This window comes from Megalops cyprinoides, chromosome 10 (genome assembly GCF_013368585.1).
Source record: "Megalops cyprinoides isolate fMegCyp1 chromosome 10, fMegCyp1.pri, whole genome shotgun sequence".
NCBI lineage: Eukaryota > Metazoa > Chordata > Actinopteri > Elopiformes > Megalopidae > Megalops > Megalops cyprinoides.
Window position 1 is genome coordinate 22,268,749 of NC_050592.1, and position 12,595 is coordinate 22,281,343.

The window sequence follows — 12,595 nt, forward strand, 5'->3', positions numbered from 1 at the left end:
TAAAGTTTCAGTGTTGTTGTTTGTTTGTATTACAAGACAAAACCAATGAACTGCATACTCTTTATATCCTCATTTCCGCTGAATAAAGCTGTCACACTTACATAGCTTAAGTGACTTTTCTAGGGTTGTTGCCTCAAAAATAATTACCATACTGTCAGTGTTCATATCTAATTCATCATATTCATATCTAATTGGACCCTGAAATCTGTAAAAGTAATTCTTTGAAAATGAACTCCAGGGTAAGTGCTTAGAGATCAGTGGAAGAACAGGATAGTGATCTAGCAGGATAGTTTCCAGTCTGGTATGGAAAGTAAACCAACAGTAAACCAGGGAGGCGTGGAGCCAAAGCACTGGAATACTGCTGTTGCATCAGTAGGATGATTTCACCTGCCACCCCCTGTGTCCTGACTAGCTGGAACTGCCACACAGTGATCATTTTCCAGCCAGGGGCATCAAACCGCCAGGGGCCCCATGTTATAGCTAACCACAGCCTCTCAGCCACTTGTCTGCAGTTCTCGACTGCCGCTGTGACAGCATCTTTCCCACAAGAGTCGTCAGCCAGGCACTGTGGTCACACAAACACGCTCAACAACACTGACAGAACTGGGCTTGAAAGTTGAACATTGCGTGTTCAATTCCCAGGTTGGCTCTGGTTACGCTTTACCAAGGTACTCCAGCTGAACTGTTTGTGTAAACATCCAGCTGAACAAATCTGTGAAACGTGAGCCGTAATCTGTCACTTTCCCTTGATAAGGACATCTGCCAATTAAATGAATAATGATAAATGAACATACTCAGACATCAGAGTTTGTAGTTACAAGAATGTGAACATCTACAAATATTCAAAATGCAGACATCGGGATCAGAATAATTTAGTCATTAGCAGTCATTACCATCTCTATATTACATTTAATGTTTTACACACATATTACACACCATATTTTCACAGGTACTGCACGTCTCTTCAAAGCAGATTTGTGCTGACAGATTTTGAAGCATCTGACATGGTAAAAGATGTGAAATCAACTGCTTTTCCTGGAGCAGTGACTCACAAGGGAGATCATAGATGTGTCGCTGGTGCTAGGAGAGAATGGCTGTGCATCCTGCGAGCTGCCCTTCTCATGGAGAAACAAAACTGTGTTTTCCCTTATCTGTGTCAGTTAGATGTGGCCCAGCTGCCACATTTGGCATACATACCACTACATGTTTGCTTATCTAATCAGTTGCACAGGTGCTTTTGGGGTGATCTAATTTGCAATTACACACTTGCTTCCGTGTAATCCAATTTAAAGACTGCCCAGGCTTAAAAATGTTTGCGAAGCCCAGAGGAAGAGAAGAGCATTGTCTGCAATGCGGTGTCATTCTTTCGTTCATGGCTCTCCATCTGCACACTAGGCAGCTAATGGGCTCATTTAGGTCCTCTGTAATGCCCACAGCAAGAGAGCGAAAACAAGAAAGTGACAAAGGGAGTGAGAGAAGGAGACAGAAAGAAAGAGAGACAGATGCCTCAGAGCTTTCTGAAATGAGGGCTCAGAAAATGAAGACAAGCAGTCGGTGTGGGGCTACATGAGCAAGGCTGTAACTGGCTGAGCTGGAGGTGTCTTGCAATGGGGAAGGAGTGGATGAGATAGCCAGCTGGTACTGGGACTTGGTGGAAAGTAAGATGAATTTAATCCACTCTTCTACTGGAGAGAGATAGAAAGTACATGTGGGGAGAGACAAGAGACAGACACTCCATATTGCTTAGAGATTAAATCACTCTCATTTAAAATGCACAAAACAATAAAAAATAAATATAAAACATATAAAAAATATTAAAAAATCATATATGTATACACATTGAATTCATATAAACATAAATATAAACAAATGTTATTGTTATCACAATATTGTATTGAAGGAGAACAAGACTTCTGTGACCTTGGAAAATCCAGACATAAAGGATTGACAAAAAAAAAAAAAAAAACCAAAACAAAACAAACAAAAAAAAAAAAACTAAAGATTATTCTAAGTCTTATCATCTGAAACACTATCTATACATTCCCAAGCAAAGCCAATTTGGTTGTGGGGGTACAAAACCAACTGTGGATGAGAGTGTCACTGTGAGTAATGGGGCCAATGTGACTAAAAGACACAAGTGTACAAACTGCATACTAGGTACAGACACTTCCAGCTTCTCAAAGTACGTAGGTTCTGGGCCATCTGTCTCAAAAAAGGCTTATATATTATTCATCCAATTCCTACATATACAGCAGTAAAATTTAAAATGACTGTCTACGTAAATCTTTCAGCAGTTGACAGAGTAATAAAACGTGTCTACTTATCACCACAACCCAATAAAGTGTCCCCATTTGAATCATTGCATTTCAGATTCAGATTTGAAATTTGTTCTTTGTGGAGACAGAACTGATTAGTCTTTAACCATTTTTGAGAAAAAGGGAATAAAAAACAACACATCTAGGGAGGAAATTTGAATGAATAAAAAAGGCACAACTATGGAAAAGTATTTTGAAATTTAACTTTATCCCACAGACACGTTATTGTCCACTCCTTAAGTCATAGTTTGTACATATTAAAACTAATAATTGAGCTGCCAATCAAATCAGACAGCTAAATAAATAAATGTACATATTTGTGTGAAGTGGGTTCTGTGTAATATTTTAAATGAGGGCAGTCTAGAACTGATAATAAATTAGAAATTATTGACATGGATATTTCTCCAGTTTCTCCACAGTTGCCATTATATATACTCATATCCTTATTTATTTTGCCTATCAGAAAAGATACGTTTACCAGAGTATGGTAAGAGTTTTTGTTTTTCTATCCTGATATATCCTTTCGGTGCAAGGTAATAGGGGGAAAAGGGAAGGGTCTAGACAGAGACATATTTTCAATGCGCAGTATAGCTTTGCTAATGTCCCTCAAAGTTATGGATAATGCTGACTTTGGGAAAGGGAGAGGTTCTCTCTCACAGTCTGTTAATTATACTACAGTGTCGTTATTGAAAATGTGACCTTGGTGTTCATTTCTCTGATACCAGGAGGCTGCAAGATGAATTGGTTTCCACTGATCTTAAAATAATGGTTGTGGAGGATCTGGGAGTAAGGGAGGGCAGAGGGCACAAGCCATGAAGAGAGGCTATGTTTTATCAAATACAGTGGCTTTAATTGCATGGTTTTTGAAAAATGGCATTCAGTAACAAATTAAATAAAAACAAAAAAAAACAGGCTAATGATCTTGAGATGCTTGAGAAACAAATCAGCATTTTTCAACTTGCCCCTCACCCCTGAAGATATGCAGGTTCATTGATTTAAATTAGCAATGTTAATGTATTACCAGAATTGCTAATGCAATAATGCAAACAAGCCTAGGTGTGCTCTTCTGACACCCACTTGATCAAAAGTTTGGTCTCCAGTGCATTCACCCTGTTGTTACAGTTAGCAAGCTGCTTACCGCCTATATCATCTTCAGAGCTTGGGGAATCGTGATCCTTAACTTTCCTTGTATATGAAAATGATTTAATTTAATTGACATAACTGTCATCCTGATCCATCCACTGCAATTGACTGGATACAGTGCATACATTATTCAGAGAATTAATTAACTGACTTTGATCAGGGTAGCAATGCTCACATTTGAAGAAGAGCTCTTCTCAGGTCACCAGATAATTGCTGTGTCAGCCCAGCTGTGACACTGATATTGTGTTCAATACAGTTCCATTTCTCCTTGTACAATCCACAAACAAGATGCCAGGTTGTTGAAAAGAGCCAGAAGCATACCCAGAAAACCAGAGTGGCCATCAATAGTAAAGCATGTCTCATTTAAGTTTCATTCAAACCTGTCAATAAATTCTCAGTTATTCTATTCCCAAAGAGACAGGCAGACAACAAAGAGATGATGACATAATCCCTGCTCTTCCCAAAGAGACAGGCAGACACAAACAGATGATGACATAATCCCTGCTTCAAATATTGGATAGAGGTGAGACTGCTTGCCCTAAGAAAACAGGTCTGGCCTGAGGAAATGGGGACCAGTAGGCAGATACAGGACAAAGTCACACTTGCCCAAAGTCCAAAGTGAGTCTCAAGTCCTGACTTAAAAGTCTCGGGTTCTGTTCAGAGACCAGAACAGGAGACGATGGGGTATTGACAACCACTTTTTTATTTAATTATTTATTGCTGGAAAACAGCCCAGCTATTTCTTTCAAAAGAACATCCACCTTGTCAGTGGTGGACTGAAAGAGAGACTCTGGCCTTTGTTATGTCTTTTCGAATTAGATCTAATAAATGAGCAAATAAATAAGCAAAACTGGACATGATTACTGATTGCAGGTAAGTAGGTAAATAGGCTAGTTATATATAGCAGCTTGCTCAAACATGGGAGATAGCAAAAACAAAACAGAAATACCTAACAAAGATCACAACACTGCTGTACACACAGTACCCCGTTCAGAAAATATGCCCTCCACTGTTTTGGCCTTGAACAATTAGAAAAAACATAAATGTAACTTTTCACTGTAATCCTGACTGACAGATGGGTCATATAGTTTCTGTCAACTGATAGTAGTTATGGGCTAGATTCCTAGATTCAAAAGCTACATGTACAGAGACATGAATAGCTAGTGCTCAATTACCTAACAATACATACAAAACATGACTGAAGTCATCAAAATCTGTCAAACTGGACTTTTTTAACATATCGGGCCAGCTAGTTACACTAGCTTAAACTCGCAGAGGTCCTCAAAGTTTTAGTGACTGAAGGTGATATATTTTATCACCAGAGAACTGCATTCTCATTAAGAAAGTAATAAGTTCTGAAATCTTTTATTCGGAAACTCTAAGACAGATTCCTAACATTTGAAAAAGCAACGCTAGTAACATTAACAAAAAGTAGCCTAGTACTGAACTTGATGAATGGGCTTGAACAATGCCACCCCCCCCCCATGGAAAGCTGTATATATAGATGTGGTACAAAACCTGATTGTTCTTACCTTACTATTGATTTATCTATGTTGTGTTTTTTCTGATTGTGTCATAGCTCACCACTGAGTAAGTTCCGTCTAAGTTACAGTCATTATTTGCACTAATTACCTAGCTAATTATGTAGCTTACAAATAATCAAATTGGCTAAATTCTTTTTAGCAAATTCTTATTTAAAAAATATATTTAACTTGTATTTTGTCTGGTCTACAAAACTAGTCACGCTTAGGTCCAGGTCATATGACTCAAGTCCACATCTCTGCCAGTGGGAGGCTAATTTTATAATATTTATTATTTGGTAGGTTTGCAGACAGTATTTTGCTTTGGAAATTATATTTATTCAGGATAGGGGAAACACTTTGAGACTTGAGTGGGCCTATTAGGAAGCTGTGATTAACATGAGTGGTTGAAGGAGTTAATTAAAGACTCTAAGTGACAGAGCAATCAGCTCTCCGAGACCGAGCCCATTCCCTTTGTTGCAGAAAGAGCAGCAGTAGAAATCTTATGAAAAAATAATGTACAATCCAAAACATAAGCCAACCTGACCTTAGCCAAATATCAAAGTCTCAATATGTATGTTTTTGTTTTTTTATTATTATTACAGTTTAGGTGTAATGATAAGTTGAATGGTCCTCATGATGTCCTCATGATTATAACCTTATGTTCTTGCATTATTACAAATATGGTGTAAATATATTGTTATATCTCATTTGTGCATTGTTATTATTGGGGGAGGAAGAAGCAATATTCTATGGGGTGAACAAAACATGAATAGATAAATAACTAAACAAATAAATTTGATTTGTAAAGCCAGCATCTTCCTGGAATACACAATAATGGTGCTGCTATCTCTTTTGCATTACTGATATATGGCCACATATGTACTCACATTTAGGACAGTGTTTCCTTCTCTCACAACAGCCTTCCAAAGCCTGCTCGATAAACATGCTTAATCCCTTAATAACTATGATGCATTTAAATGCACTTGATAAGATAAAGGTATACACTCAACCCCAGTCCCATGGTCCACTAACTTTATCTTTTGCAGGACTGGCAAAAAATGGACTGGCTAAAATTTCTTCAATAAATAAAAATAGGGGTGCGCCAATAAAAGTAAGGACATATTCGATACAAATCAATTAATTAAGCGCTAATTACTCAAAAAATGCTAATTACTCAAAAAATGCTTACCATTGCCAAATGCCAATGCAAAGATTATCTTGTTTCTTTGTTTCTTTGATTCACCTTTGAAAAAGACACTACACAGTATACTTAATGTTGTTGGCAAAGGAGTACATCAACATAAAATTCCAATAAGAATCATCAAAAATGTAAATCCGACAGCCATGTGCTTTTGTCTTTGAAAATCCTCCATTGAACTGTCTGAACTCTATAATTACAACATTCATAATCTGATCGTAGCCCCAGATGGATGAATGATTTGCGTTTTTTTGACATGTGCCCTTTAAGATTTATTGTTATTATTGTACAACATGATTATGGGGTCAGGAAAGCAACCAATAATCATTTAGCTGTTTTCTTTATGATAATGATAATGTTTTCCAGCAAAATTATCATCTGGTGCAAGTGTGGCGCTCATTCAGTCAAGGAAACAGTACCATTTCCAAGTAGACGACTTTCAAAGTGTGCACAGCTTCAGACTCAGATTTCACCAGTTTCTGGAGAATGGAAGCCTACCTAGGTTTTACAATCAATGGTACATAAAATCAATTCATCCATTCAAAACTTGCCAGGGTGTATGCATGAAAGTTCACTGTGACACTGAACTGGAAAGCAATATAAACAAAGTTGTTTAGCAATGAATACCAGATTTCTGATTATAAAGAGCCATCACATAACTGTGCACTCGCAAGATAATGGCTGGCACTGCCACTGTGGTGAAGCACCGGACACTAGGTGTTCTCATTGGCCAGAATAGTTTATGGGTCAACAATTAACATTTGAAATGTGAGAGAACCTAATTAACCTTTTACAACTAGATTTCCGGCCAGACAAGAGCCTGCCTGTTACATGCACAAGGAATATCAACAGGAATAAAACTCCTAAAATAAGATTTGACTCAGGATATGGGCTAAGATTACACACAGATTGATATACACACAGAAGAGAAGGCAACACTTACAGAAGGTTTACAATAAAGCTGGGCACTCTATAAGCACAGCTGCATTAGCGTCTCACTGAGTGCGCATAAGGCCACTGAATGTTCATTGAAATGTGTAAATGAGTTGTTTTAAAGCACATCTTCTGCCTCATAGGTGAAAATGACTGCTGTTATACAAATTACACATTCAGTAGCATTATTTTCACATCCTTCTCATCTAGGATTGTGCTGGGCCCCACAGGGCCGCACTGGAGTTCCAGGACATCAGGCAAAGCCAGGCATTATGTTCCCAGGGCCTGTGGGCAGAAATCATGTCTCTCTAATGCTCACCATCTCTGGGGCTGTCCTGACACTACATCACTAGGTCTCTCTAATGCTCACCATCTCTGGGGCTGTCCTGAAACTACATCACTAGGTCATTGCATCAGAGACCCCCACACTCCTAGCCTACCTCTGGGAGTGACATTAGGAATTTAGGGAGGGGTCTTATTGGAGGCAGCTTCATACAGACTTTGGTAATGACCATCAGGAAGCCCCCCCCCCCCCCCCACAACTGTTCCTTCTCCTTACTTGAGGAACAGGTGTCTCTCTGTGTGCTGGCAGTCAACAGAGACACCTGTGATAGTATGGCACCCAGAGCAAAACCACCCTCCCAGACCCCAGACCCTGTGCCCAACCTGCTCTACAACTCACTACCTGCTAATCACTACCTAGTGATAACACAGAAAGCTTGCACACACACTCAAAGTCCTTATGGAATCTATATACAAAGGAACCTGCAGGCAAACAATGATACGGCTTGATTCTGCACCGACCTCACATTCTGTATTTCTGCTTTGACTGCAGAAATAGAGAATGTGAGGTCACACTTTCGATTTATCCTGAGCCAAACACTGATGTCATGTCTGTTTGTATAATTGTATGTGGGTCCACAGACACTGTGTGTGTGTGTGTGTGTGTGTGTGTGTGTGTGTGTGTGTGTGTGTGTGTGTGTGTGTGTGTGTGTGTGTGTGTGTGTGTGTGTGTGTGTTTATTTGTGAGTCATGTGTGCATACATGTGTGTGTGTGTGTGTTTATTTGTGAGTCATGTGTGCATACATGTGTGTGTGTTCTCTACTTTCATTTGGGTTAACTTCAAATTTCACTTTATGAAATTAAAAAGTCCAATGAGCTTAATTCTATCCATCTTTTTATCTGGAGAATCTCATTACCCCAAATTCTCTCTCTGGTAGGGAATAACAGTTGAGACAGAAAGGAGCTGAAGCCACTTTGTAGCTCTCAGTACATGAAAATTAATTTAATTTCCCTCATGTCAAACTGTCAACGCTCCGCTTTTACTTCTCATTTTCCCTAAATGGGCTAGGGAAACACAAACCAAAGAGCCAGAGGCCAGGGCCACAATCCCCCAGGAAGCACCACCAGCTCTGATACAAATGGTTCAGCACGACATGCGACTCCGTTGTCTGCCACAGCGAATAACCCCCGGCTCTCTCTATTCCCATCGCATCCCTCCTTCTTCACCTGCCTTCAGTCTTTCCTCATTACAATCACATACGGAGTGTTCGATGTCCAGCCATTTATCAAAATCTAGAACCCACTAAGTCTAATTAATGCATGCATCATTGGTGTCAAAGTGCTGTGTCATTGTGTCTGAGCTACTGTAAAATTTGGCTCCAGGAGTGACTCTATGTGTGTGTTTACAGTACCTTTCCTGGTATGTGTCAGTGTGACTCAGAACCCTTGAATGTCTGCCCTGTGTTTTCAGATCTGGTGCAACTGGGCATAGCAATACTGCAAAGCCACTCACCATGCTCCACAGGCTCAGACATGCACAACCTGTCTGACTGCTGCCTGTCCATTGGCTCAAGGCATCGCAGGGATTGGTAGTCCCGTGATGTGATTGGCTGTGTTTGGTGGGCTGCTTCACCCACACTCTCCTGTGGCACACAATTGAAAAGAAATACAAGATGAGTTTATTGACCAAGTGACAAAAAGATGGAAAAAGAATATGTAATATGTTTCTGAAACAAAACCCTAAAATGAACCACGGTGGGTTACATTTCAGAGGGCTTGGCTAATCATTGTGTCAGCTGTGGCTGCCAATGCAACTGAGAAGCAATACTGTGCATCTCATAGGGACTATACAGTATAATCACAAGTTAAACAAAATAACCTTTGTGCACTGTATTTCAATGTAATTTAAAATACAGACTTTCAGGCTAATTGCAATTGCAAAAATTATCAATGTCATTTGTAGCCAAATATCACAAATATTTAAAAATAAGAACTGGAGACCTGGAGAGTGGAGAAAAGGGGGAGTTTTTTTACTTTTTGAAGGGCAGCACAGTGTATCTTACATTCAGGACGTCCACACTGACTTTCTGAAAGTTGCGGCACCTCAGCTCCTGCATTCGGCGGTGGTTTTCCTGATATTTTTCCTCGGCGAGTTGCCTGTTAAGCAAGCAGGTGAAAATCTCGGCAACCACACAAATGGGTTCTAAACACTGTCTGTCATGAAGCAAATATCAAAAAACGAGCTCAGCAAGGTCGTAGCCGCTTCTTAAAGTTTATCCTTAGATGTGTAAATAATTGCCTGTGTCTGAGGGAGGACTCTGCGTCAGCTAGAGAGGAGGTCACTGCACACGTTATATCAGCTCTGTGTTAAGAGATCTAACACAGCACTGAGGTGCAGTCTGACTTCAAATGGGCACATTCCGGCATTAGGAATACATCACACACCACTTATAGCGCCATGGTATCAAAAACACCCTGTCTTCTCTGCTGTAACTCCAGATATTTTCTGATGAAATCTCTAATCGGTTCCAAGCACAGTACCAATCCAAATTTGTTATTTTTTATTCACTGGTGATAAAGAGTGGCAAATGCACATTACATTAAGGGGCTATTTTTTAAATTCAGTCAAGGCTTGTTGTAAAGCAAGGATAGAAATCTGAGCAATAATGCTCCTGTGTGGAAATGTTCTGAGATGCAAATGGCATTGCGACCAGGTGTAACCTTTTTAACACCCAAGCGGCAGAATGACCACAGTGACCTCACTTCAGTTTCCTGGCTTTCTCGTCTGCAGCCTGCAGTTTCCTCAGCCTCATGCGTTCCCTGGGGGTCATCTTCTGGACCTCTGACCTTTCCCGTAAGGTCTGCAGGTGAACTTTCTTCTGCCTGTGTGGGTCACAGGGCACAGGATTGGGGAGGGATGTCAGAGAGCGAAGTGAAGCCAGCTGTAGTTTTATTTATTACCTACAAAGAGCCAGACCTGAGCCCACCATTATGTTGCCTCACTCTCTGCAGGGGAGGTATTATAGGCAACCAGAAATGATAGGAGAGAGAAGTTAAACTGCTTTCACAAAATCACAGCAAGTGCTTGCAGCTGTAAATGTGCAGGAGATGCAGTGAATCCTGCACCTGTAACATCACAGTAATGTGGGTACATAGTTACGAAAGCCTCTGTTTAAGAGAGAAAAAACAGTGAAGCAATGCTTGCATGTCATATAACTGCATAACACAATACTGTTTTGATTATTATTGTTTTAATGCTGTTCAGATTACAAGTTAGGCCATGGCCATTGATCACTCTCTAAAAATGTAAAAAGCATGCACCGTGACATGGAAATGACTAAAATCTGGCACGTGTGAGAGTCCAACCAATTAATACACTCAAATCTCATGTACAGTATTTTTAAATCCCTTTGATGCACGCTGTCAGAACACAAGCCTCCTGCACGGTAGACACCCTGAGGTGGGTATTCCTCCTGTCCTGTCGCAGCAGGAAATGAGGGCACACTCACAGGGCACTCATGATGTGCGCCGCGTCCCTCTCGCTCTTGAGTGTTTTGTCTTTCAGCGTCATGCTAGCAAACTTGTGCTTTATATTCTGCAGTGAGAAGATAAGAAGTCGGTTAATGTGGTACACGAGGCCTCACGATTCGCACAGTTTTGCGGGGATGAAAGGAAGGAAGAAGGCAGAAAAAAAGACAAGCTGTCTGTTTGGCCCCTCCGAGATTTCTCTTTAAAAGAGTACAGAATATAGGTCACTGGAGGAATGCTGCATTTTTCTAGCTGGATTCTGTGAGAGGGAAGAGAGGGCCTTTTACAAGCACGAATGATAAACAGATCATTACCAGGGCTACACATAAAAAAGTGTGAGGCACAAAACATCCCAATGAAGCATGAACACAAACAATGACAGGACTGAAAGGAAAAGAAGAGCATCATTTTCATTGCTACTTGTACATCCTGATAGGTGAAAGCAGCCCCACACTAATTATTATGTTTCTTGACAAAGTGATACAATAAAGTAATTATTTGTAGACAGTACTTGTGAATAAAAAGGACACTCAGAGGCCTTAACAGAGCTCTATCATTACAGACTTTTACCATACCCACTGAAGGATGGCCAGGTTGACGTTAAAAAGAATTACCACAGTGTTAATGCACAGCACAATAACTAATTACGTGGAACAGAAGTGAATACAGGTTCACCCAAGACACGCTGATGTGCACGCACCAGATGTGCTTCGGACATCTGGGGGTCGCCAAACTTTTCTGTAACTCACAGCACGGGATGTTCACAGCATCGCTAAACCTTTCAGCTTGTTCAGCACAGCATTTTTAAGGATCTGAGGTGTAGGCCTGTCTGTTTGGAGGTGCAGAGCCTCAGTCACACTGCTACACTGTCATGTCTGTTAAATTCATCTCTTGGACACTCTTTGCACAAACCAGTGCACTGTAAATTGTAGTTGGTCAAGAATGGCAGCTGACTGATAATGCCATATGGGTAATTAGAGAAAGAGACCTCACCTGCATGTTCTCCTCGATGAACTTCATCTTCAGCAAATCCCCTGCAGACAGCCTTAGGGATGGGTCCTTACTCAGCATTCTAGCCACACACAGAAAGATGATGAGACATCATCAAATGTTCCACAAACACTTTATTCACTCGCTTAGAAGACTGGGTGACTTCCAGGGCTTGAGTCTATTGCCACGCATGTGATGTATTTCCAGATCTGAACTTTTGTGAACAGCAGTTATGCGCAAGACCAAAGCAGCACAACCCACTACATTCGGGTCCACGATTCTAACCCATTATTCAGAGCCAATTTCAAGTTTTAAAAGCTGTAACATATATCACGTTGTGTATAAATATGTAATAGCTAATATCAGGAAATACAATTATCCTGCAGTTATATTTCACCTGGATATTTCTTAGATTTACTGACTGGTCCTTTACCAAGCCAACTCAAAGTCAATATTAAAGTACCCCATTCCCTGTGACCTTTTTATTATTAATGCATGATTTCATAATGATTTTCCCCTCCCATCAGTTCAAACACATACGCATACTTTGTTAAAAGTCTTCCCGTTGTCAGCTTTTTTTGCTGTTTTTGATGGCATCATTCGCTCACTGTGTTTGTCCGCTCCGTATCCTCCTCTCACATGATGCTGTTCTATAAGCTGAATCATTGTTCATCCTGCTGTC

The 12,595-nt window shown here is 40.3% G+C and overlaps 1 protein-coding gene across 1 annotated transcript in view; it reads right to left on the minus strand.

Annotated features, from left to right (window-relative positions):
• Positions 1 to 12,595, minus strand: part of nek11 (NIMA-related kinase 11) — a 57,869-nt gene that overhangs the window by 15,970 nt on the left and 29,304 nt on the right. The window contains exons 7-11 of the mRNA XM_036539535.1: positions 11,917 to 11,995; positions 10,905 to 10,990; positions 10,159 to 10,278; positions 9,459 to 9,552; positions 8,909 to 9,038 (exon numbers count right to left, since the gene is read on the minus strand). Coding sequence (XP_036395428.1) covers positions 8,909 to 9,038; positions 9,459 to 9,552; positions 10,159 to 10,278; positions 10,905 to 10,990; positions 11,917 to 11,995 — 509 coding nt within the window. The remainder of the gene's footprint in view (positions 1 to 8,908; positions 9,039 to 9,458; positions 9,553 to 10,158; positions 10,279 to 10,904; positions 10,991 to 11,916; positions 11,996 to 12,595) is intronic.